Source organism: Populus alba, chromosome 3 (assembly GCF_005239225.2).
Source record: "Populus alba chromosome 3, ASM523922v2, whole genome shotgun sequence".
NCBI lineage: Eukaryota > Viridiplantae > Streptophyta > Magnoliopsida > Malpighiales > Salicaceae > Populus > Populus alba.
This window is the reverse complement of record NC_133286.1, coordinates 8806692-8832318: the sequence shown is the minus strand read 5'-3', so window position 1 is coordinate 8832318 and position 25627 is coordinate 8806692. Positions and strand designations below refer to the sequence as shown.

Genomic DNA, 25627 nt, shown 5'->3' with positions numbered 1-25627 from the left:
TGAGATGCTGGACACATGTTGCCTCTTGATCATCGTACCGTTGCCTTCTTTCTAACATGATTCACGTTTTGATAATTTTATGTTAGAGCACCGAATGATAACAACAACTTTTTTTTTTTTTTTTAATAATGTATCTTCTAGTTAATTTATATATCTCGATTAATTTTATAAATTTTAAAGTTAAATATTATATAAATTTTTAATGGTCATTATATTAATAACATAGAACTCGAATATAAAATTATAAAAATACAAATACCTTAGTTAAATAATTATTTATCATGAAAGCTGCCTTTCTATTGTATTATTGTTAAGGTCAGCAACATTAGGGTTTTCTCTTTTTCCATAACAACACCTGGCAATGCGTGTCAATTAAACCCTAAAGTGGTTATTAACTAAAGCAAAAATATAAATGCATTTATGAATAAAGAATATATTAAGAGATATATCTTAACTTGTATTAGAGTCCCTTTCTCTTTGTTAAAACTTCTACTTACAGAAGAAGAAGGAAAATCATCAACACTAACGCAATTAATTAATCAAATCACATAGTTTTCGCTTGATAAATATTTTTCAAGGACCCCAATATCTCATTTATTGTCAAAATCAGTGTTGTTTTAAGTCTAGTTTACGAACTGACTTTAGGGCAAATAAATTAATAGCTGGCTTTCAATATAGATAGAAAGATTTTCTCGAAACAAATTAAATGGAAAATGACTGCAATTCAATTATTGAAATTAGGATCTTAATCATTTTATATGTTGATGATTCGAAACGTTCATTAATGTTATGTATCAAAGTAGATGAATTTTGTGTTCAACTTTTTTTTCTCTTAATGTGGTGGATTCCGGAAGATATTTCACCATCCAAATTAAGTTAAATCTACTACCAATTAACATTGTGGTGGCTCCATTAAATATCGTGGACCATTTTTATTTGTTTAATTTTTTTTTTAATTTTTCTGGTAATAATTATGTTATTAATTTGTTTGGTCTTTTCTTTTTGAAGCTGACTTGTATGCTCGAGGGTAACACTCAATTATTTTCTTAAGCTTTCTCATTGTTTATTAGAGATAGGTTTAAATGAGTTATTTTAATTAAATTAATGATGTTGATTTCTCACAACAGATCAAACAATAAAAAAGTAAAGAATTTTTTAATAAAAAGTTGTTTGATAAAAATCACTTTTAGTTTAGGTTGGTTTGGTTTAATGGTTGTTTGGTTAAAATTATGGTTGAAATTAAAATTATATAAAAAAACAGTTTCATGTGTTTGGTAACCGTTTAGAAACGCGGTGCAAATCGCATTCCAAAAAATTATGATTTTTTTTTTCTATTCTTCCTAAAAATAATTTCTTAAATGTTTTTAGATTGTTTTTTTGTGTTGATGCCAAACATAATTTAAAAAAAAAAAAATCTTAGAAGATAGATCTCAAAGCGAAAAGCACTTTGATTCGCCATCATTATCATAATCCCAAACAATTAAGCTTTTCAAATTAAAGTTCTAAAATAACTAAAATAGACATATATTAATATTGATGATTTTAATTGAAATATTGTAGATTTAATTACTGCTATTACATCATCAAATAAAAATATTTTTTATAAAGTATTTTTTATTGTTCCATTAAACTATTTGTAATTCCATAACGTACAAAATCCATTATGCCTTGACTACAACTTTCCTGGCTTCTTAAGCGTGCAATAACATTGGGTAAAATGTCATCAGGAACAAAATTAGGATTGCGATCAAATTTCACAAATGCAACGTCATCATGCGATCTCCTTCTAATGTAATTATGTAGTGCCATTGATGTCGTTACAATTTGAACTTGTGTTTTGTATTAATAATCAGACATGTTTTGTAGAATACTCCACCTCTGTTTCTATACTCTAAAAGAACGTTCTATCACATTATGTAGTGATGAGTGTACACGATTAAGAACTTCTTGTCGATTTCTTGATTATCCATGATGTTGAAATTCTTGGAAGTGATATCTCTGACCTTTATATAGACCTAAATACCCATACTCATTGGGATATCTAGAATCAACATATAGTACTTACATGTAATTACAAACAACATTTACATTTGTCAAAGGATTAATAAGAATTTCACAAATTAGTAAACTTATAATTATATATCAAGTTCTATTGTATTTACCTTCTGGTGGTTTAGGAAACTTTATATTTCTATTGTCAATAGCCTTAAGAAAAATACATGTATCATGGACATTGCCTTCCCATCCTGCCCACACAAGACACGACCAAAAGATTGATGTCTTCTCCTAAGTGTAGGAGTGTCAAAGTAATAAATAACCCGGCAAGACCGGGGTCAAACCACAAGAAAGTTAATTGTATAAATTATAGACAACAACAACAACACAACAACAATAATAAAGAAGATGAAGATGAAGAAGAAATTGATGAGAACTTTGAGATGAAAGATTAATGTAAAGATTAAACAATGATAAAAACAAATGTCAAGGTTAGAGGATCCATTAATGATATTTCAAACAAGTATAGTATTAAACTCTTATTACTCAACTGGAAACCATACATGAAGGAAGTTCCAATCGTATGATTTGTCATTAATAGCTCATTATAAATTGTTAACATGATCATATTAATTATCTTATTCATAACACCAAACTTTTAAATATTGTTAGGAATTCATGATGCTAACTTATGTTAACAACAAATCAAGTTCCTTTCATAGCACAGGTGTAGATAATACCATGCGGTTGGGATATGAGAGTGCCAAATATTTGTTGTACCAAGTGTTATACAACACAAATCTAGATTAACCATTTAATGGGCAAGGTATTAAGAATTAGTAAGATAAAAAGATAAGACATGTCAATATTAAACATTAAGGTCCATGTTGAGTTTACACCATACTTATTCTTACACCATTAGTGTAACTTTTCACCTTGACACAATCAACTTAGCTAAACATAATGAAGAAGAGAAACATAAATAAACAAAATAAGAACAAAAATAAAATACAAGTTAACTAAGTAAAGGAGAGGAAATGAAAAGCATGAACAAGATATTAATGAAAACAAAACTTACAAATTACAAAAAAAATATAAAGAGAGAGAGGAAGAGCTAGCTCTTGATCTGAACAATCAAGCTCCTAAATCCATGGCAAATGCCTCCTTTTATAGGCCAAAATTCAAATTATTGATTTGATGACTAATTGTTGAGTGGGTGGCCAACTCTTGACTTGATGAAAATCCTTATCTTCTTGTCTGAATAAAACGAAATTGTTAGCATCAGAACTGAGACCACTTGAAAACATGAAAGTTGTAGGAAATTGTCTCAGCTTTCTAGAAAAAAAAATAGAGGTCATTTGGACTTCTAGAACTCCATATATGGGTCAAACACTGAACAGTGTTTGGGCTGCAGGATAGATTCAGACTTCTCTGTTGTTGCTATAATTTGGACTTACAAACGGCCTTCTTAGATTTCGGTGTTCACATGAAAGTTGTAGGCCTATGTCTTACTGAATCCGTGTAAAAATTGAAGATCATTTTGACATCTAGAACTCAAGATATGACTCAATTGCCGAACAATGTTCCAGTTTGGACTGCACCAACATCTCTTTTCTAAGTTTGACCCTCTCTTTGTCCTTTCAATTTCCATACTTGAACTCATCAATCAATCCTTTGATTTATGTGATAGGCCTGCATTTAAGATGAATATTTACCATATATTAAGGCATTTTATAGTATTAGACTTGTTATTATAAAACATGCTTTAGTTAAGGAGTTATTGATATTTCAAGTGCAAAATGATGATATAAAACCTTGATAAATATGCACTTTTAAGTACTAATCACCACACAAATGTGAACTGCATGTTAAAACTACAAGCAGCCATTATGTTTTGAGTTGGTACACCTTTTCTTCAGATAAATGGAATTTGATTTTCAGTTGATATACAAGCTCGCACATGTATTCCACAATTACACCAACACAATTTTACATGAAAACCATTGACAATATAAACTCATTAATTACTAACATGCAAAAAATTTATCTAAATTTCACATTGCCAAGATTAACAAACATTTGTTTGACCTTGAAATAAGGCATTGCCTTCCCATTCTACCCACACAAACGTGTATTGCATGTCAAAACTACAAGCAGCCATTATGTTTTGAGTTGGTACATCTTTTTTTTTTGATAAATGAAATTTGATTTTCAGCTGATATACAAGCTCACACATGTGTTTCATTAATTACACCAACATAATTTTACTTGAAAACCATTAACAATATAAACTCATTAATTACTAACATGCAAAAAATTTATCTAAATTTCACATTGCCAACATTAGCAAACATTTATTTGAAAAGAATTGAAAACAAAAAACACAATAGGCCACAAGACTCACTGAGGCCCTATTTGTTTGTTGAAAAATCATTTTTTTTGGAAAGTGATTTTCATGGAAAGTGAATTCCTAAAAATTAAATATATATATTTTTTTTTATGTTTGACAGTTTCATGAAAAATAAGTTGGAAAACATTTTCTAGTGCTTGACTATGCTATGGAAAATAAGTTGGAAATAACTTATTAATATTTTTTTTTTTTCAAGCTTATTAAAATAATAAAGACGGAAACTAATAGATAAAAAAGTTAAAGGATGATAAAATTGAAAAGAAAGCTCAATTTTTTAAATTATTTCAAATAAAACAAATAGCAAACATAAAAATAAGGATCAAATTTGATAAATAAAAAAATTCAATGAAGAAAAGGATAAGAAAAAAACAAATAACAATAAGAAAATGAGGACTATAGTTGATATAAAAATAATTTAAATCAATTATAAGGAATGAGATTGAGAAAAAAATAAATAAACAAAAGTTTTAAAACAAAATATACACTAATCAAAAAAATTGAGGACTAGATTTAATATAATCAACAAATAACATGAATTTTTTTAATTTTTTTTCAACTTCTTAAAAGTACATTCCGTCCAAAATAAAAGAAAAATAATTTTTTTTAAAAAAACAAGCGAACTTTTTGTTTGATTAGAAAATATTTTTTATTAACCAACTTTTCTCATGCCTAATAAATATAAAAAGACTTAGACTTATGAAACAAAGAGGCATGGGTAAGAAAATTTATTTATTACATAAAAGTTTATCGAAGGATTAGATTGAAATTTTTCAAAATTTTAGGGTGCTTATTGTGATATGACAGGGCCTTCATAACAATTTTCACAATTAAACGGTCTTGATTTTATGATTTATTTATTTTATCTGAATAAAAAATAAAAAGGAGTTTCAATTTAAAGGAAAAACAAGATCCCCAAGCTTGCCAGATGGCAGCTTCCATGAGATTGGAAACGTGATTGAGGCATATGAGGAAAGGGGGGCAAATGGAGGAGGCACTCTGTAAAGATCAGTTTCTTTCGTGCTAAGCTTTCCTCGATCCCCAACATTAAGGAAAGAGGATGTTTAAAATAACAAGTGGGCGCATAATTGTTATTCCATATCAAATCATAACTCAGACAACTGTGTAGATGAGAAGTGTTTAGCAACGTGATGTAAATTTTAATTTTAATTTTAAAAATTAAAAATTTTATTTTAATATATTTTTAAATAAAAATATTTTAAATTATCACCATTACCACAATCTCAAACAGATAATATTGAGATGCACATTATTATTATTATTATTATTATTATTATTATTATTATGTTATTAGCAAGGAGAAAACATCTCTTGTTAATTTATCTTCCTTGATGATCAAGTTTAGTTTTGGGCATATCCGTAACCTATATATGTATTTTTTTTTTAATTTACAAAAAGAATCGAACTCCACTCTGTTGTAAAAATAATGTGAATGACAATATATGTGAGCTGCAATTTATTACCTATGTGTCCCTACTTTTTCTTGTTACTTCTTGTAATTAAACACTACATGTTAATGAGGAATTATAAATTTGACAAATCACATAGTAGTTTTTTTAAAAAAAATTATAGTAATTAGGGATTAATTAGTAATATTTTATTAGTCATTTTCTAGATTTATTTTAAAAAAACACAAAAAATAAAAATAAAAATAAAACTTATGGCCTATAAAAAAATAATAAGAATATCTACACCTAAAATTTCTCTCTTCTATTTATATCTATTTTTTTTAAAATCAGCTAAGAGAGTAATTATTAAAATGTAACTAATTATTTTCTAAATACCATGAATTTTCTCAATTTTGTGCTCTCTTCCAAGTAGATTACACTTCTTATTTTTATAATTAATTATCTTTATGTACCTTGGGCAAGCAAAATTGAATTTGAAGTTGTCAGAGACTCATGCACGAGGGACTACATTGATTAAGCTAAAACAAGACTCCAAAAAATCTACCAAGCTCACACCGGTTATATCCATGGCCTATATATATATATATTCAAAACTAGATTGAACCCAAAATCAGTTTAACTGATGATTTTGCTTTGGTTCTGTTAGGTTTTTTAAAGAGAAAAACCAACGAAATTTGTGAATCTTCTTAGAGGTTTTTAGGGCATTTCGTTCCTGTTTTGTCTCAGCGAACATCTCTTTGTCATAGGCATCTAACAAGTATACAACTGCATCCATCTTTACATGAAAAGGATTTTGATATTAAAACTCAGCAGTGCAAAATTGTTCAGGAAAAAGCTAACCAGAACATAGAAAAAACTACATAAAATTATATATATAAAAAAACAAGATAAGGTGAAGAGGTGAGGCAACAAGTATGATGAGGTAATAGTAAAACACTCTTAAATACAAAACGTTTTATCAGCCAACTACCATTTGGTTTGCCTCCCATTAATTAGATAAGCACAAAAGCAACATTATCTTTGATTATGTAGGAAAAAATAGTTCGATTCAAATGTTGTTAACACTTGCTCAATTAACATATCCAAGTTCTAAACTGGTTCTTTAAATTTCTTGATTCAAATGTTGTTAACACTTGCTCAATTAACATATCCAAGTTCTAAACTGGTTCTTTAAATTTCTTGCTTCAGCTAATCTGGTTTAGTTAAATTTTTTTTTTAGGTTTTTAAAATCAAAATCAAACCGAATTGGTTCTTTTATTACCATAAAATTAATTATCTCTAATAGAATATTCTGTCGGTGTTTAAGTTGTATTTCCATCGCCATATAAATCACTAAGGGATTTTTCAATGGAAACTTGTCGTTGACGAGTTTCCCATTAGGGATATCATGTTCGTTTGTAGTTCAATCGGTGAAGTTACTTTAAAACAGAAACCTCAATATAATATCCGTGCCAAATAAAAATTAAACCTAACCATTTTTCTATCGGCTAAAGCACCAATAAATATTATCGATGGATTAACAATGAAATACTCGTCGGTAATGGATTGTGTATCACTTATGGATTTTATAACAGAATCATCAATATAAAATTTTTAAACTAGCCATTTGAGAGGCAACCTACCCTGTCAATGAAAAATTCAAAGATTTTTAAAAATAGTCTAATTGTTTCAAGCAACATGCCCATTTTATAAAAAAATAGAAGATTTTTTAAAAGTGGTCTTATTGTTCTAGGTAATGTGTCTATTGTTGAGAAACTCAATATTTTTTTTTTGAAAGTGATCTAATTGTTCTAGGCGACCCACTGATTAGTACTTAAAAGTGTATTTTCATCAAGGTTTTATATCATCATTTTGCACTTGAAATATCAATAATTCATTAGCTAGAGCATGTTTTATAATAACATATCTAATAATATAAGATACATTTAATTTATGATAAATGTTCATCTTAAATGTAGGCCTATCACATAAATCAGGGGATTTATTAGTGAGTTTCTACTGAAATTGAAAATACAAAAAGAGGGCTAAGCTTAGAAAAGAAATGCTGGTTGAATCCAAATTGGAACACCATTCGATTATTGGATCATAACTGGAGCTGTAGAATTTGGATTTAAGTCTGCTTTATATGGATGAAAAGTTAAGACATAGGTCTAAACTTTTCATGAAGAGTGCAAGATTCAAAAAGACTGTTTTCAAGTTCAAATGTAGCAACAACGGAGAAGTTCGAATATGTCCTACAGCCTAGACACTGTTCAGTTTTTAGCCCATATCTCGAGTTCTAGAAGTCTAAATGCACCAATTCTTTTTTTGTTGGAAACCTGAGACAATTTCTTAGAACTTTCATGACAAAAATCTATTCAAATTCAAACATTAATAATAATATTTTATTCAGACAAGAAGATAAGGATTGTCACCAAGTCAAAATGTAGCCATCCACTCAACAATTAGTCATCAAATCAATAGTTCCAAATTTTGGCCTACAAAAGGAGGTATTTGCCATACATTTTGGCATTTTGGTTGTTCAGATCAAGATCTTGCTCTTGCTCTTTTTATTTGTATTTGTAATGTTCAAGTTTTATTCCATGTTATATTTTTCTTAATCTCTTGTTTATGCTTTTCATTTCCTTTACTATACTTATATGATCATGTTCTCCTCTTGTTTATATATGTTTCACTTTTTTATTATGTTTAGCTAAGTTCATTATGTCAATATAAAAGGGTTTCACTAATGGTATTAGGATAAGTATAATATAAACTCAATATGGACTTCAATGCTTATATCTTAAACAACTTGCAATTAACATGTCATATCATTTTTATATTATTAATTCTTAATACCTTATTTGTTAAATGGTTAATCTAGATTTGTGTTGTATAACACTTGGTACAACAAATGCTTCGCACTTTCATAGCCAATCGTATGGTATAACCTACACTTGTGCTATGAAAGGAACTTGATTTGTTATTAATATAAGTTAGCATCATGAATTCCTGACAATATTTAAAAGTTTGGTGTTACTTAAATAAGATAATTAATATGATCATGTTAATAATTTATAATGAGCTATTAACGACAAATAATCTGATTGAAACTTCATTTGTGTGTGGTTTCCAGTTGAGTAATAAAAATAGTTTATATTATACTTATTTGAAATACCATTAGTGGATCCTTTAACCTTGATAATTGTTTTTATCATTGTTTAATTTTTATATTAATTTTATATCTTAAAGTCCTCTTTACATCATCATCATCATCATTATTATCAACAACTTTTTTGGATGTGTAATTCAATTCTTGATCGTGAATTATAAGGTTTAGCCTCTTATGTTTTTATTAATTTGGTATTAGAGCATGGGTTTAAAATCAAGCTTACTATTTTTTTAATTTCTTATTTTGTTCTTATTTATGTTATTGTTTGATTTTTTTTCTTTTATTTTAAATATTATAGCTTATATAATTGTTCTTGTCGTCAAATCACACCATAAAGATTTAAAATTTACATTGTGCACATTCATCAAAACAATTATCTCAAATTACTAAAAAAAATCTTCTATTTAATTTCATTTTATAGTGAGAAAAAAAATCATTAATGCCTAACTCATATATACTTAAACTCAACATATAACTGAACCTAGAGATATTAAGTTTGATAAATCACTAGATCTATATGTATATAAGTTTTGCACAGAACTTAACCTAAAGATATTGAGCATGGAAGCAAGCTAGATCTATGCTATTCGGGATTAATATTTTACCAAGTCTAAATATATTGAATTATCATTTTATCTTTGACTCTTTTAAACATTTACTTAGACCGAATAAAAAATTTAAAATACATTAATCCATCAATATGTATATTCACCTTCACCTTCCATGTCGCTGGGACTCATTGGCTTGCAAATATTGCAACGAAGGCACTTGAACATGATCACTTTCACAAACTAGTCAGCAAGTTGGGCATATACAATTTTAAGGATTTGTTTGTTTTTATGTTTTAAAAATATTTTTAAAAAAATTTAAAATTTTTTTATTAACTTTAAATTAATATATTTTTTAGTGTTTTTAAATTATTTTTATATAGTGATATTAAAAATAATTTTTTTAAAAATAAAAAATTATTATTAATATTTATTTTAATATAAAAAATTATTTAAAAAATAACAGAAATCCTACTGCGAAGGAAGCTGAGTAGAACATCGCAGTATGCTTTTCATTATTATTGTATCTTCCAATATCTCTTACGTTCTCCCTGTGGTAAACATGCATAGCTTAGTTAAATCATTGAGTGAAACAGCATCGATGTGCTTCTGTTCCAACCTTACTGTTTCACAACTTGTATAATCAAGTTCAATTATGAAAGATCACAATCATAGCCACTACAGAAATCATATCTTGTACATTGAATGAAAAGATCAGAAATAGGACGGAGCAGATCAATACACCCCACCACAGAAACCATGTACCTAGCCACACGCTACCGAACCCTTTTGTACATTGAGGAAGACAAACTGGGAAACAGGATGGGCTCGTCATCTTTGCCTTGCCTCTAGGTCAAGGTTTTTGTGAGAATAGGAAAATAAACCCCTACTCTTAGCCCTTTCTCGTAATTCAACCACGTCTCTTTATTATCTTAATTTTCCTAAAAAAATAAATCCGCAAATCTTACCTCTCAATTCTTCCAAATCAACGTCGAAGAATCCGCCACGTAATTAAACAACATTTTAAGATTCCAGATATAAAAATTAAACCTCCCTCCCTCCCTCCCTCCCTCCCTCGCTCTCTCCCTCTCTCTCAAGATTTGCTCTTTCACTGTTAACAAGAACAACAGATCCCTAATTGAAAAGAAGGAATCCCTAATTCCTCAATCTTCTAATCGATTGGATTCGCCAATTTTTAATTTTCATGATCAAATTCTAGCACTCACGGCGTCGTTTTCATTACGCGCTTGTGATAGTTTTTCTTGACTCTTGCTGGTTTTGGTTCCTTTTGTTTTAAAATTGTGGATGATAATTGGAATCAAAGAATGAACGATGCCGGTGCTGCGTAGTCAAGTGCTCAGAGGCCGGGGAGGAGAAGCAACACCGAAGCAAGAAAATAAACAGAAGATGCTTCAGGAGCACAGGAACAATCCAGACGAAGTGGTAGAGCCGATTGCGACAAGGACAAGGAGAAGGCGGGCAGCAGCGGGGGCGGCATTGGATAAGGAACTGAAAGCCGGCAATGAGAGGGTAGTAGTGGGTGTGGGTGGTGCTGTTGTGGTGGGGACGGTGAAAGAGGAGGAGGAGGAGGAGAAAAGGGATTTAGAGGTTGTTGGAGAAAAGAAGCCGATGGATGTGTTTGATAGTGGTGGCAAAGGTAATGATAAGCCACTTGCTGCTGGCGGAGAGGATGACGGAACCTCTGCTCCGATACCCGACCAGGTTATTTTTTGTATCTGAATTTAATTTTTTTTTTTAGCTTTTAAAAGTTGGGTGATGGTGATCGCTATTGTCTTTGTGATTAACAAAGGGAATTGAGCAAATTCACCGCGGTATGGCCGAACCGCGACTGCTACCGATTTTAATAATTACTATATTGTTCTCTATTGTGTGATTCTGATTGAACAATTAGATAGGAATATATAATGCTCATAATTACTATATTTTTCTCTACTGTACCTGATTCTGATTGAACAACCAGGTAGGAATAGTTAGTGTTGATTCTGCTGATTGCATATGAGATTGAGGCCATTGTAGAAACCTGTTTTTGCTGGAATGCTATTTGTTCAATCCGAAAATTTGTAATTTTGTTTTTTGCCAACTCTTTAAATTAGGCAATGCCAAGACTGAGTCTTTTTAGTTTTCTGACGTATATTTTAGAGGAGGGTTGCAGAATTTTTTTTAGTTTTCTTGAAGAACTACAAAAGTGTTGGGAAGATGGGTTTCCTAAATATAATTTTTTTTTTGTAGAAACTGGAATAGTGCAAGAATTTTGTAAACAACCAAACATTGCACTATGTATCTTGTCTCAAGTACTGTTCTTGCTTTATATATTGGAATTGATATTTGGTAATTTTCAATGAAAAAGAAGGATTGGGAAAATAGATGAGAGCAATGCAGAAAAAAAGCGAAAACTACTTTGCAAAGGTAGTTACACTGCACCCTCTAGCCCTTTAACTATGGGACAATGCCCAAACTGTTAAAGCCATGTCCATTGAAGTCAATGTTTCTACTAAATGGGATTCCCTGTTGGATTGATGGGATAGTTGTATGAAATGTTAGATGGCAGAGTTAAATAAGAAAGCTTAAGATTCAAACCGGAATATTGAATATAATTTCTAAAGGTTTGAGATGAGTTATAGAAAATTTCAGAAAGATGTCTTAGTATGTTGGCCCCATTTGTGTAGTAGAAAGCAACAGTTGAAAGCACCCTTGTTGTATTGACTAGCTTGTTTAATTAGATATCCCAAATGTTTCTAGATTTCTCCACTAGATCCTACCCACACATAAAAGTTATGTTTTCCAGATATTTCTGTCTAATCTATAATTCATAAAAAGTTATGGTTGCCAACAGTAGGACAAGAATAGAACTAGAATTAAACAATGATGCCAAAGCGCCAAGCACCATAGGGTGTGAAGGTTGTCAAATGCAAGCACCAGGCGCGCGCCTGAATAAAACAAGGCAAAATATATGTATATGTATAATATTATAATATATAAATCATAAATATATATGTTAAAAATTAAGATCGGAAAATCAAAAGTGAAACTCAAAATATTTTAACATAGGTATAAAAAGTTATTTTTATTCATCTTTAAAATAAAATAAGACAATTTAAAAAAGTAAGTAGATTAAAATAGTTAAATTTAAAATGCTAAAGTTTGGAATAAACTGAGTTTCAAAACAGTAAACACGACAAGAAAAAATAATTAAGTGTGAATTTTGAAATTGAAGTTTCAAAAACAATAAACAAGAAAAAAAATCAACTGGGAAGTTTGATAAATGATGAACTTGAGATTTGAGAAAATGTTCTTTTTAAAAAAAAAAACTAATTTTTTTTTATTACACAACACATGGATATTTAAAGAGAGAAGACAATAGGTAAAGAAGAAATAAGATATGCATATCAATTTCTTTTTTTTTCTTTTACTTTTATTCAATGGTAATTTTTATTGATATCGTTATCTTATTTGTATTAAAGTTAGTACTCAACTACTTGATTTGTTTCTTTTATTATTATTATTATTATTATTATTATTATTATATCAAATCACTATACATTAAAAAAACAAAAAGAGCTCAGTGTTTCATTGTGAAGGGCCTCACATTTCATTGTGGAATTTGCACAGTGAAATGACCATTTTACCCTTCATTGTGAAATCCATATAACTTGCTTCCAAAGGAAAAATCCTCTTTTCAACAAGGTCAATTTGTCGATGGGGGTGGAATAGTCTTTTTATTTGCATAATATAATGTCTAAAATACCCTTAAAAGTTGTATTTTTGTAACTTTTGGTCAGGGGTGTTTTCAGTTTTTCCTTTTCAAAAGCACAGTGTAATTACTAAAGTGCTCTTGAAAGAGACCACATAAGTGATGAAGAAAAAAAATAAATGAAGAAGAAACAAACAAACTAAAAGATGTAACTCATTCTTTGGAAAAGTGGGGCTGCCAAATGTGCCTCTGGCTAGTGTTGTCGAAGGAAAACATGCTGAAGCACCACCTGCATGCCTAAGCACTCACTTGAATCAAACAATGTGTTATGCTATAAATCCAATAAAATATATGTATAATATTATAATATATAAATCACAAATATACATGTTAAAAATTAAGATTGGAAAATTGTGAAACTCAAAATATTTTAACATAGTCATAAAAAGTTATATTATTTACTCTTAAAAACAAAATAAGACAATTTAAAAGAGCAAGTAAATTAAACTAGTTAAACATAAAATGCTAAACTTTGGAATAAACTAAGTTGATTATAAAAAAGAAGAAGAAGAATACACCGAAGTTTCAGAAACAGTAAACACGGCAAGAAAAAAAAATCAAGTATGAAGTTTGATAAGTGATGAATTTGAGATTTTAAAAAAATGTTTCTTTTATTAAAAAAAAAAAGTAAAATTTTTGGCGGCATAACAGATGGATAGATAAAGAGAACGTATATTTTGACTAGTCACTTGGTGCTTGCACTCCAGGTGTGTGCCACCTTGAAAATTAAAAGGCGATGGTTTCTCCTCGCCTTGCTTGGAGTGCATAGGCAAGTGCTTCAGGCCCTCTTGACAACCTGTCAAATGTCCAAATCACTGCGCCTGAATAAAACAAGGTGATATGCTATAAATTCAGAAATATATATATGTTAAAAAATAAGATTAGAAAATCAAAGTGAAACTTGAAATATTTTAACATAGTAATAAAAAGTAATACTATTCACCTGTAAAACAAAATAAGACAATTTAAAAAAGTAGATTAAAATAGTTAAACTTACATATTATCATTATCAATCTTTCAACACATCATCATCAATCCTTTCATCTCCTTCACTTGAGTCGCCTATATGCTCCATTTCAAAATTATCATTGGAATCATTATCTCTTAAACTGTAATGCACTTCTTTAGAATTATAACTTGATCCCACTTCATGTCTAGATTTTGAACTTGATGGTCCTCCTACGCTTCTCAACTTTGTTTCCTGCCTAATGTTTTTTCTAGGTTCTTCAGCTCTAGGTGCCCTTGCCACATCACTTAAGGCTAAAGTGTCATCATCAAACACCAATTCATCAATTTTGATGATATTGTTTTTTTTAAACCCTACTCTTTACTTTTACAACTATGCTCTTTCTTTATTTTTGGTGGTTGATAAAAAGAATATGGACAAATAGGTTAAAACACATAACAATTAAAAAAAGGGGTAAAAGAACATATATTTTGACCAGGTGCTGAAACAAGCACCTAATGCTTGCATTTCAAGTGAGCGCCTATGCAACACCTAGATAAAATGCCTCATCTGAAAAAATAAAAGGCGTTAGGTCTCCCTTTGTCTCGCTTGGAACGCCTCTTGACATGGTGGAATTAAAAAGTGAAATACCAATAAAGTCAAGAAAATCTACCCATCAACTATTAAAAGAAATCAAGTATTAGTGGGAAACAGGGAGAGAATTAAGGACATTGTTGTTGGTGGCGGCGGCGACTTCACGGGGTTCAAGAAACAGTTCATCATCGCTTCATTCTGGTTCTACTTTGGCCTTGTTTGTTTTTGTGGTTACAAAGTGTTTTTGCAAAAAAATAAAATTTTTTCTTCAAATTAATTTTTTGGTGTTTTTATATTGTTTGAATGTGCTGATGTCAAAAACTATTTTTTAGAATTTTTTTTTTATTTCTATGCATTTTCAAGCAAAAAGCATTTTGAAAACCAACCATTACTATAATGCCAAACAGGCTCTTCATTCACTATTAATAGACACCCTCATACAGTCCCCAGCTGGTCAACAGTTGCAAGCCAATGCTTTTTAGAAAGTCTAGGCAGTCTATCCAATCAAATTAGTGCCTTTGCGAGTGTGAATGTGAGCAGGAAGTCCACTCAGTCCAAGCCTTTTTCTGGCTTGTTTTCTCTATGACTAATTCACTGTTATTATGTAGTCAAAATTGTTTTTCTAGTATCAAGAAAGTGCTAACATCACTTTGGTGCATTACTCCACAGCAAGTTATCATTTTTTCAGATAATGAAACTTCTTGTATTTTTCATCCGTCAGCAAGGACTAAAGACCCTATTTTTGTTATATTTTTTTTAAAATCATCTGTCTTTGGTGAACACAATTCATTGTGAATGTTCTTTTTTTATTTATTTTTTCTTTTGATAGTTCATTTTCACAATTTCTAGGATTTAGAATAGCTACAATGCTTTCTTTTTTCTACCATTGATGGAAAGCATAATTCTTAGCTGTTTTTGTAGACAGATTATTGTCTGCATTTTTCAAATACATTTCTAGTGTGTTTTTTTTCCTGTGGCACACACTCTTTATCTTCCTCCTTGTCTCTTTTGTCATTCCCAATAATGCACTCAACTTGATTGTCATTAAAAATCATGAATTTTAATTCTCTTTTACTCATTGCCATTATATTGTGCCATTTTTTTCATAGAAAATGCAAGTCTAGTTTTAAATGACCTCAATATTTTTCTCCTTGGTTTTTCAGTAAAAGTTGGAAGTTTTTTGGTTTGCTTGGAAGCACTTCATCGCAGCTATGTCTACCCCATTTGCTGTCTCCTTCCTTTTCTTGTTTGTTTGTTTGTTTTGTCTTACTATTGTTATTAAAAAAAAAAAAAAAAAAAATTGGATCTGCTGGAATAAGCATGCATTATATATGGTAATGACCTGGTCACTAAAAGTAACTGGTAATTTAGGAGACAACATGAAAAATTTTGCAGTGTTTTCTGTTCATGATGTTATTGATCAATTACCTATATTGGTATAGTCTTCCTCCAATATTTCAATTATTCAGGGATAAAAAATCTAATGTGATTAGACATGTAGAGAAAGAAATGATGACCATTTTCTCATTCTGCAGACTGCTGAATTATGGCAGCATTTTACCTGCTCCCCCCTTTGCCTTTTTCCCTGAATCTCTTGTGGATGAAATTAATTTCTTGGTGATGGTGCTGCAGGTTCAGGTTGAGGATTCCCCAGTGTACAGAGTAGAGACAAAGTTAGGAAAGGGTGGCTTTGGTCAAGTGTATGTTGGTCGACGTGTTTCTGCTGTAAATACAAATGAGAAAGCTTGTGCAGGAGCTGTAGAGGTATACCTGGGTTTTTCTTAATACATATACGTCCGAATGATTTGAGTGTGATCTGATAATTCATCTCACTCTTTTATACCATCACCTTTGAACTTTGGATTTTAGGTGGCAATAAAATTCGAGCATAAGAGTAGTAAAGGATGTAATTATAGACCACCTAACGAGTGGCAAGTTTATGAGTGAGTATTTGATTATATCTATCATGCTTTCTTTTGACTTGCATATTCCTCTTCTTCTTCTTTTCAGCAGAATAATATGAATCCATTGCTTTTTGTCCCTTGCACAGTACTCTTGGTGGCAGTCATGGTGTACCACTAGTACACTATAAGGGTCGGCAAGGTGACTATTATGTCATGGTATGCTATTGTTGGCTTTGGTTGCTGGTTCTAGACTTTTGGGTCTCTATAGCTTATTTTCGCCTGGTTTTAGAATTGTTTCTAACAGAAAACTCTGATGCCATGTAGGTTATGGATATGTTGGGTCCAAGCCTGTGGGATGTTTGGAACAATAACTTTAACTCGAACTTGTGAGTTCAATTGTTCTATCTTTTCTGTTGTCTATATTTTATCTTTTGTCCAGATCCGTGCTAAATGAAGGCATGTTCTTATTTGCAGAATGTCCACTGAAATGGTTGCATGTATTGCCATTGAAGCCATATCCATATTGGAAAAGATGCACTCCAGAGGGTAAAAGCTTTTTGTTGCATGTCTTTAATCTCTCTTTTTTAGTTTTGATAAGATGAATTGAATGGGTTTGGTCTGGTTTGTGTACTGGAAAATAAGCTCTTTTAATTGTGGAACTGTTAGTTGGCTATCTATGTTATGAGTGATTAATCTCTCTATTTTTTTTACTGTTATATTCTCAAATTAAAAATTTGTGATTCTCAGACTAGATTACAAAATATTTATGCAGTTATGTCCATGGAGATGTAAAGCCTGAGAATTTTCTGCTTGGTCCTCTGGGAACTCCTAATGAGAAAAAATTATTTCTAGTTGATCTTGGATTAGGTAATTGGAGAAACTCGATGTTCATCTTTTTACTTAAACTGTTGATTTTTGGGGATTCTGAAACAACTGTCTTTGTTGAACTGCAATTTTCTGAATTGTTCTGGTCATTCAGCTACTAGATGGCGGGATAGTTCAACTGGTTTGCATGTTGAGTATGACCAAAAGCCAGATGTTTTCAGGTTCGACTCTTGCATCATTGTTGGTATTAAGCTTGAATTATTTTACCATTTCCTTTATTTAATTTTCTTGATTGCTGGCTTCGTCATTACTTGTTTGGGCAGGGGAACAGTGCGATATGCTAGTGTGCATGGCCATTTAGGGAGAACTGGTAGCAGGAGGGATGATTTGGAATCACTTGCTTACACACTTATTTTTCTTCTCCGTGGTCGCTTACCTTGGCAAGGGTACCAGGTAGGTCCTTTTTCTTAGCTGGGTAAAATGTTTGCCCCTTCTGGTTCACATGTGCAAAAACAATTAACTGAAACTTCACTTATTTTTCATATGTTATTCGCTTTCTTTTCTTTTTATAACATTATGGTGTTCTTAGGGAGAAAACAAGGGGTTTGTCGTTTGCAAGAAGAAGATGGCAACAACCTCAGAGGCACTTTGTTGCTTCTGTCCACAGCCTTTCAAACAGCTCATTGAATATGTAGTGAACTTAAAGTTTGATGAAGAACCTAATTATGCAAAATGCATTTCCCTCTTTGATGGAATTGTTGGCACAAATCCAGATATTAGACCTCTTAACACAGAAGGTGCTCAGAAGGTGCATGGGATGTTTACACTTTTTTTCTATTACTTGTTTTCTCTTAAGTTGGACATTTATTCATGAACGTTATTTTTAATGAACTGACACTTCAAGTTTTGAATTCATGTGTTTAATTTGTACTCTTGATCTTGTGAAGCTTATTTATCAGGTTGGTCACAAGAGAGGAGGGTTGAATATGGATGAGGAAGATGAACAACTGAAGAAGAAGGTTCGTCTGGGCATGCCGGCAACACAATGGATTAGTGTGTACAAGGCACATAGATCAATGAAACAAAGGTATAAACTATGCCTGAAGTCATTAGCCATTACTCAGCACTTTTTGGTTGATTAGATTGGTCACTTTTTTGAGTCTGTTATGCACTGTTGGTCTTTTGTTGATTCCAAATATTTTGAAGTTTAAAGCTCTCCTGCTTATTCAATATGATCTCAATTTCATGTTGTTAGGATGGAGTGATCAGATTAACTCAAAGTAGATCAGTTTGAGAATTTTAACCCGCTTCTGTAGGTATCACTATAATGTGGCTGATGCAAGACTTGGCCAGCACATTGAAAAAGGAAATGAGGATGGCTTATTTATTAGCAGTGTAGCTTCATGTCAAAATCAATGGGCTATTATTATGGATGCTGGTGCAAATTATTCCGCGCAAGTCTATGAGCTCTCACCATATTTTCTATGCAAGGTGCATGCTTATACCTTTTACCTACCTGAAGCCGTTCTCCACAGCTGATATTCTGAATTTGTTGTTATTAGTTGGAGATAAGTTGCTCCTTGACATAACTTCTAAACAAATAGAGTAACTATTGAATTATCATGTTTGATTGTGTGAAGGAATGGATAATGGAACACTGGGAAAAGAATTATTATATCAGTGCAATTGCTGGAGCGAACAATGGAAGCTCATTAATCGTAATGTCTAAGGGTCAGTCTAAACTGTTTGAATGATTAGTTTTTTTTATGTCTTCACTTCAATTTTGTCTGACTTGTATTCCTTTGGAGTTCAGGTACCAGTTATAGGCAACAGTCTTACAAAGTTAGTGATTCATTTCCTTTTAAATGGATTAATAAAAAATGGAAGGAGGGCTTTTATGTCACTGCAATGGCCACCTCGGGAAGTAGATGGGGAGTTGTCATGTCCCGTGGTGCAGGATTTGCAAAGCAGGTCATCTTTGATCTACAGATACTGTATCCTAATATACTGTAGGCCTGGATGGTGAACTAAATATTGTATTAAATTTCAGGTGGTTGAACTTGATTTCCTGTATCCCAGTGAAGGAATACATCTACGGTGGGATTCTGGATATCGTATCACAGCAACTGCAGCAACTTGGGACCAGGCGGCTTTCGTTCTGAGTTTGCCAAAAAGGAAACATACAGATGAAACACAGGAGACCCTTCGAACCTCTGCTTTTCCTAGCACGCATGTTAAGGTTGCTGTCTATCTTTTGACATAGCATCAAGTTTTTCTTCAATACTGATTTATGTTTGAGGATCTAAAATTGAGTTGGGCCTTGCAGGAGAAATGGGCAAAAAATCTATATGTTGCATCCATATGTTACGGACGAACGACATCATGAGCTGCGTCCTGCATACCTCCTCTCCTGACACCATTCACCTAAGCCATGATGCTTTTGTCTAGTGGCATTCATTTAGAACTAAGGAAATTTTGATTAGTATATATATAGGTAGTCAGATCTAATCAAAAGTATAGAAGCTACAGTTCGACCTTAAGTCTTTCAACCTGCTAAACTAGGTGGCCTTTCTCGTTTTCTGATGTCTGCAATCGAGCAAAGCTCGGAGCTATGGCGGGGCCTCTGTTTACTTTGTACAGTTTTTTTAATAATAGGGAATAAACATGTAGAAGTTATGTTTCTAGCTGGGTCGGGATTGTTCATTTTGATCTGGTATGTCAAGGGGTATTTTTTCTCAACACATCATTAATCAATGCAGAGCTGGGTTTGGATTGTTCATTTTGATCTGCTAAACTAGATAGTGATATGGTCACGTATTTTGTCCAAGTTTCTAATTTAAAGGGTAATTTGATTTGAGTGGTTCTTCGGCAAATCTGTAGAACAACCTGCAGGGCAACAGTAACCTTGCTGCTAGCGGTAAATGCATTTGATTATGGTTGAAGCAAGATCGATGTAAGAAAACATGCATGCTTATCTAATTGCCTATTTATCCTTGTTAGTACCTTCTATTAAAAATATTAGTGAAATAACATAATATATATGAAAAATTTCATGAAATAGCATAGTTTATATATATCACAATTAAAAAACTTAATTGAAAATTGTAATACTTATAGCTTAATTTTTTCTATTAAAAATATTAATATTTGCAAAAAACTATGAACCGGGTTGGGGAAGAGAAAAAAAAAAATGAAAAAGATCATAAAAGCATATTAAAATTTTGATAATGATATTATCAGTATTATCATAAAGATCTAAATAAGATGAATCCAATAACATTAAAAAAGATTATTAATAATGACTCGAGTGGGCCGCACTTGCCGTCAAAAGAAAGTGAGCTATCTGTCATCTTTGGGCGGTAATTCTTGCTTATTTCGGTCATTATTGGTTATCTTTTTTAGCGTCATTAAATTTATATTGTTAAGATCTTTTTTATAGTACCGATAATATCTAATTAGAACTTTGGAGTGTTTATGAGATTCTTTTTTTCTCTCTTTTCTTCTTCTCATTGATCAAATACCCTAGATAAAAAAAAAAAAAAGAACAATGATGTATTCTTTAAGGTCTCTACAACAACAACTACAAAGCTTATGACCTCATTAGAAAAGAAGAGTTGCCAAAAAATAAAAAAGGATGATTGATCATAGCAAAGACCCAAGTTGGTAATGGATGCTTGTATTGGGAAAGAAAAATGGATGGTTCAAAAACCCAAGACACTTCATAATAAGGTGTATAAATACCTTACCTACCACTTGATTCTTTCAAAAGGTATAGAAGACTCTTTAAGGGAAAAATTGAACATAATGAAAACACAACGAGAGACCAAGTATTTTAGGCTAAAAAAGCCTCTTGACAAGGAATTATAAGCCTTATGGCTATGATATTGATTTAATTATATGTTTTGATGATAACATAAATATTGGATATAATAAAATATTGGTTTGAATAAAATTTTAATAAATGCATCACATTATTAATATCATAAATAAGATATATATATATATATATATATATATATTGGTCATACTCTTGCAATGATATACACATGTTTAACAACATTTAAGAAATCATCAAACAAGCAAGGAAATGATTTGCAAAAATTAAGAATGAAAAACTTGTAGAAATTATGATATCGATTTCACTGATCAAGAATTTTACATTAGCATTTTTGCAAATAGCAATAGAATTGTTTAGAACACCTTATATTAGACACACAACCTATACAAACCCAAAAGAACAAAAAAAAAAAAAAATTAACTAAGAAAAGACCAAAACACATAAATAGGATAAAATCAATAGTACCCAAAACGGTCTCATCATTTTGGAAATGGCAAAGTAGTAGCCAAAACAATTCAACCGTTTCTCAAAATAGCTAGTCTGTTTCTGGAATATTTCTAGAAACTCTTAGGGTTTTTAAAAAACAGTCCGGCTGATTATAAAACAGTCTAACCAATTCTGCCGATGGGCAATAAACTATGTCTAACAACTAGTTTCTTTTCCAAGCCTATAAATAGCTTTTTACTTTATCAAATCAAGGGTGGAACTCCTAAGAAAAAAAAAAATCTAAGAACACTCCTTGTAAAAAAAAAAAAACAACAACATATAACACCCTTGTTTTATTTGTAATCATTAAAAAACAAGGTTAGGTTTGAATCGATAAAATCCTCCTAAAAAACTTAATTGCTATTTCAATCAACTCCACTAAGAGAGTATATTGTGGAAAGTGTAAGTGACACTTTAAACACTTGGAAAAGTCTCCTGGAGACAAAATTATGAGTGGTTTAATACTTATTCTTCAACAAGTATTGGTGAAAGGTTTTCTAGTCTTTAGCTCATAAAAATATTAGGGATAATGGTTTGATCCTAAGCCCATACAAGGATTAGGTTTGATCTTGCACTCGCAAAACTATTGTGTAATGGTTTGGTCTCACCCGCTAAGACCAGTGTATGATAGTGAAACTTTTGAATAAAAGTTCAAGGAGAGGAGTATGTGATTTGCGGAACCTCTATAAATCTCAGTGCAATCTCTCTAAAATCTTACTATTTAATTATCACATTTAAAATGATTATTGCTTCTGTATTTGGTTGAGTGTTTATAATTGCATGTTATTAGGTAAAAAGATTTTAATTTATAGTTTTACCTTGCATACATGATTCTTAGGTGTTTGTGTTGCTTTAATCCTAGAACAACAATTAATATAAAAGTCTATTTCTCATTTATATAAGTTTGATTAAACTTTGAGGAGAATCAAAACCATTAGTTTTAATATTTAAAATAAAGGATCATCAACCTCTAGACTACCTTTCATCGATGGTAATGATTATGCTTATCAAAAAGCTACGATGATTATATATCTTCGATCTATTGATTATGATTTATGGCTATATATTGAAAATGGACCTTACAAGCTTATTAAGATTGAAAATGATATAACAATTCTTAAAACTAGAAGTGAGTATACTGATGATGATAAGAAGTTGTTTTCTATGGATGCCAAAACTATAAACACTTTGTATTGTGCCTTGAGTAGAAGTGAGTTTAATAGAATATTATCTTGTAAAAATGCTAAGGGATATTTTTGGTGTCTTGAATTTAAGTTTATTTGTTTGAATTCTTTTTTTATATATATGTTAAGACCTTTGATTGGTCAAGATTATGATTGCAAGTTTTTTCTAGTGTTATTGAGTGTAAAAAAAGCTAAGTTCATGTCAAGTTTTGGTTATGAATGTTTGTTAGATCAAAATAATAGTGATTAAGAAAAACAAAAATGAAAATGTTTATGAAGTTTTAAAACTGAGATATTGTTGCATTCGTTTTTGTGTTTTTTTAGATTTTTTGTTGTTTTTTAGGGGTTTTTATGAGCATATTGAAGCCATGTTTACCATGTTTAAGCCTTATTTTTTGTTTTTTTGTGTCTATTAGCTTTTGGTTTGTTATTGTCTAATTTTGGGTTGCATCATCATTCTATACCTTTATTTTATCCATTTAGAGCTTGTTTTGGATCAATTAATTAATTCATAGCACTTTTAAATATCTATGTTAAGGTTAAATGTTGTGTTTGAATAATATAATTATGGTTTGTTTGTTTTCATTTGATGCATCATTATGCTTTAATATTCCATACTCAATGTTTTTGTGCCTTTTATTTGACAAGATTTGGTCAAAATCAACAACGTGGTTTTTTAGTTTTCTAGCTTGTTCTTCATGTTCTGGTAAATTTTCAAATGAAAATTTCTTTTTGATCTTAATTTTTTTTTTTCTTTTCTACATATAGGTCTTGTTTTTGGGCTTATGGGCTTGGACTGGGAGGCCCAACTCATGTGAGTGGGCTGAGTCCATCAGGCTTAAAGGCGTGTTTGGTTGGTCAGAATTTTTCAAATGAAAAAATGCATTTTTATATTTGTAAGACGTGTTTGCAAAACATGATCTTACAATAATTTTTAAATCTCTGATTTTTAGCTAATGATATGTTTAGCAAACACGTCTTATTAATTTTTCTAGTGGTGTTGATTTTCTCTTTTTTAGTATTTGTCAAATACAACCTTTTTTTTTTTAAAAAATTAATTAAATTTTGTGCCTTCGAAGGACCTATTTGCAAATTTTATATTTTTCATATTTTGTCCCTTATTATTTAATATTTGTGAGTGATCTAATATTTTGTCCCGATATTAACTAAACACGTTTATAAAAACTACAAAAACAATAAAAATATTTCTTTAAAAAATACATTGAAATATTTCTTTTAGATTACTTATGTCCAAGTCTCTCAAATAAAAATCATATTTGTATAAAAATATATAAAAATACATGTTTTTGCATGTATTTTTTTTATTTAATAACAAGTTTATTAAATCTATATGAACTTGGTTTATATTTAAAAAACACCAAAAAATCAATATGTTTATTTTAATATCAAAGATTTTAAAACTTATATGTAAGACGTATTTTCAATATTAAAAGAAAAAAATTATATTTGGACTCTAGAATTGTTAGGCTTGACCCATAAATCCATGGTTTACTCTACTAGGATGAACTGATTTTTACCATTTGACAGACCAATGGTTAAGAGAAACACAATAGTGTCCTAATAATGATAATAAAAAATAATGCAATTTATATTAAGTGGGGTGTACTAGGAGTGATGACATGTCCTCTGTATACACAATCTAGTCCTCTTATTCAGATTTTGAAAACTAGTTAGGATTTTTAATTATCAAAATATTAGGTAGTAATCCAAACCTTTTTTTAACTAATAAAAAACAAGAATTTATTGTTTTTTTTTTATCTACACTCAAGAATCTTGATTCAGAAGAATGATCATCATGATGCCACATATTTACAACACTAATATTAAGGTGCTTTTAAGTTTTTTTTTTTTTTTTTATTTGATTACATCAGGCATCCTCAGAGACTAGTAGTAAATTAATTTTCAATAATGGACAACATAAAGAAACATACAAAGGCCAATCACGTCGGAATACACTTATGTCAAAGAACTATCTCAACTTAATAGCTTAAATTATTAGGTAAGATCTCAATATATGATTTATATTATTCTTTAACACATCTTCTCAAGTGAAAGCCCTTTTGGGTTTGAAACTTGTACAGACCCACATTAATTTATACTTAATTTTTATCAAATAAATAGGAATAATGAGATTCAAACTCATGACCGCTTGATTATTAAGGCTCTAATCATATCACATTAAAGAATTATCTCAATCAAATAATTTAAACTGTTAAATAAGATTTTAAAATGTAATTTATATTAATCTCTAACAAACCTTATTCAATAACTTAAATTATTAAATGAGGTATCAAAATATAATTTATATTAATCTTTAACAATAAATGCACCCAAGACTTGCCAACCATTATTTGCCAATCATTATGATCTACTATTTTATTTTCATTTTAACATTGAAAAGTTCTCCCTTCGCAAATTGCTCCCTCACCTCTTTCTGACCTGCTACTATACATACCCTCAAGTTAACTTTCTAGAGGAAAGGAACATAAACCCGCCCCTCTCTCTAAAAGGAAAGAGAGAGAGTGA

At 30.6% G+C, this 25627-nt stretch overlaps 1 protein-coding gene and 1 non-coding gene across 3 annotated transcripts; one reads left to right on the top strand and one right to left on the bottom strand.

Moving 5' to 3' along the window:
• Window positions 1-6740: 6740 nt before the first annotated feature.
• On the bottom strand, window positions 6741-6857 carry LOC118038104 (small nucleolar RNA snoR83). Its single transcript, XR_004685722.1, has one exon. It is a non-coding gene; the product is annotated as a small nucleolar RNA snoR83 (small nucleolar RNA).
• A 3744-nt stretch (window positions 6858-10601) lies between these two features.
• LOC118037952 (casein kinase 1-like protein HD16) lies at window positions 10602-20351 on the top strand. 2 transcript variants are annotated; one of them, XM_035044140.2, is made up of 16 exons: window positions 10602-11253; window positions 16476-16607; window positions 16713-16786; window positions 16894-16963; window positions 17072-17133; window positions 17222-17293; window positions 17520-17614; window positions 17727-17793; window positions 17896-18025; window positions 18162-18380; window positions 18532-18659; window positions 18889-19063; window positions 19213-19303; window positions 19386-19543; window positions 19623-19811; window positions 19899-20351. In XM_035044140.2, the coding sequence occupies exons 1-16, from the start codon at window positions 10864-10866 to the stop codon at window positions 19956-19958; spliced, it is 2112 nt and encodes a 703-aa protein (XP_034900031.1). In that variant the 5' UTR covers window positions 10602-10863; the 3' UTR covers window positions 19959-20351. The 2 variants fall into 2 exon arrangements, with proteins under 2 accessions (XP_034900031.1, XP_034900030.1); XM_035044139.2 differs by having other exon boundaries at window positions 10604-11253; window positions 18520-18659.
• Window positions 20352-25627: the final 5276 nt, after the last annotated feature.

Bases quoted from the DNA above. Each gene is read 5' to 3' on its own strand.
- LOC118037952 (XM_035044139.2), top strand. From the start codon at position 10,864: ATGCCGGTGCTGCGTAGTCAAGTGCTCAGAGGCCGGGGAGGAGAAGCA. The intron at 16,608-16,712 runs GTATACCTGGGT...TTTGGATTTTAG, and splicing joins CTTGTGCAGGAGCTGTAGAG to GTGGCAATAAAATTCGAGCA. The intron at 18,660-18,888 runs GTATAAACTATG...CCGCTTCTGTAG, and splicing joins CATAGATCAATGAAACAAAG to GTATCACTATAATGTGGCTG.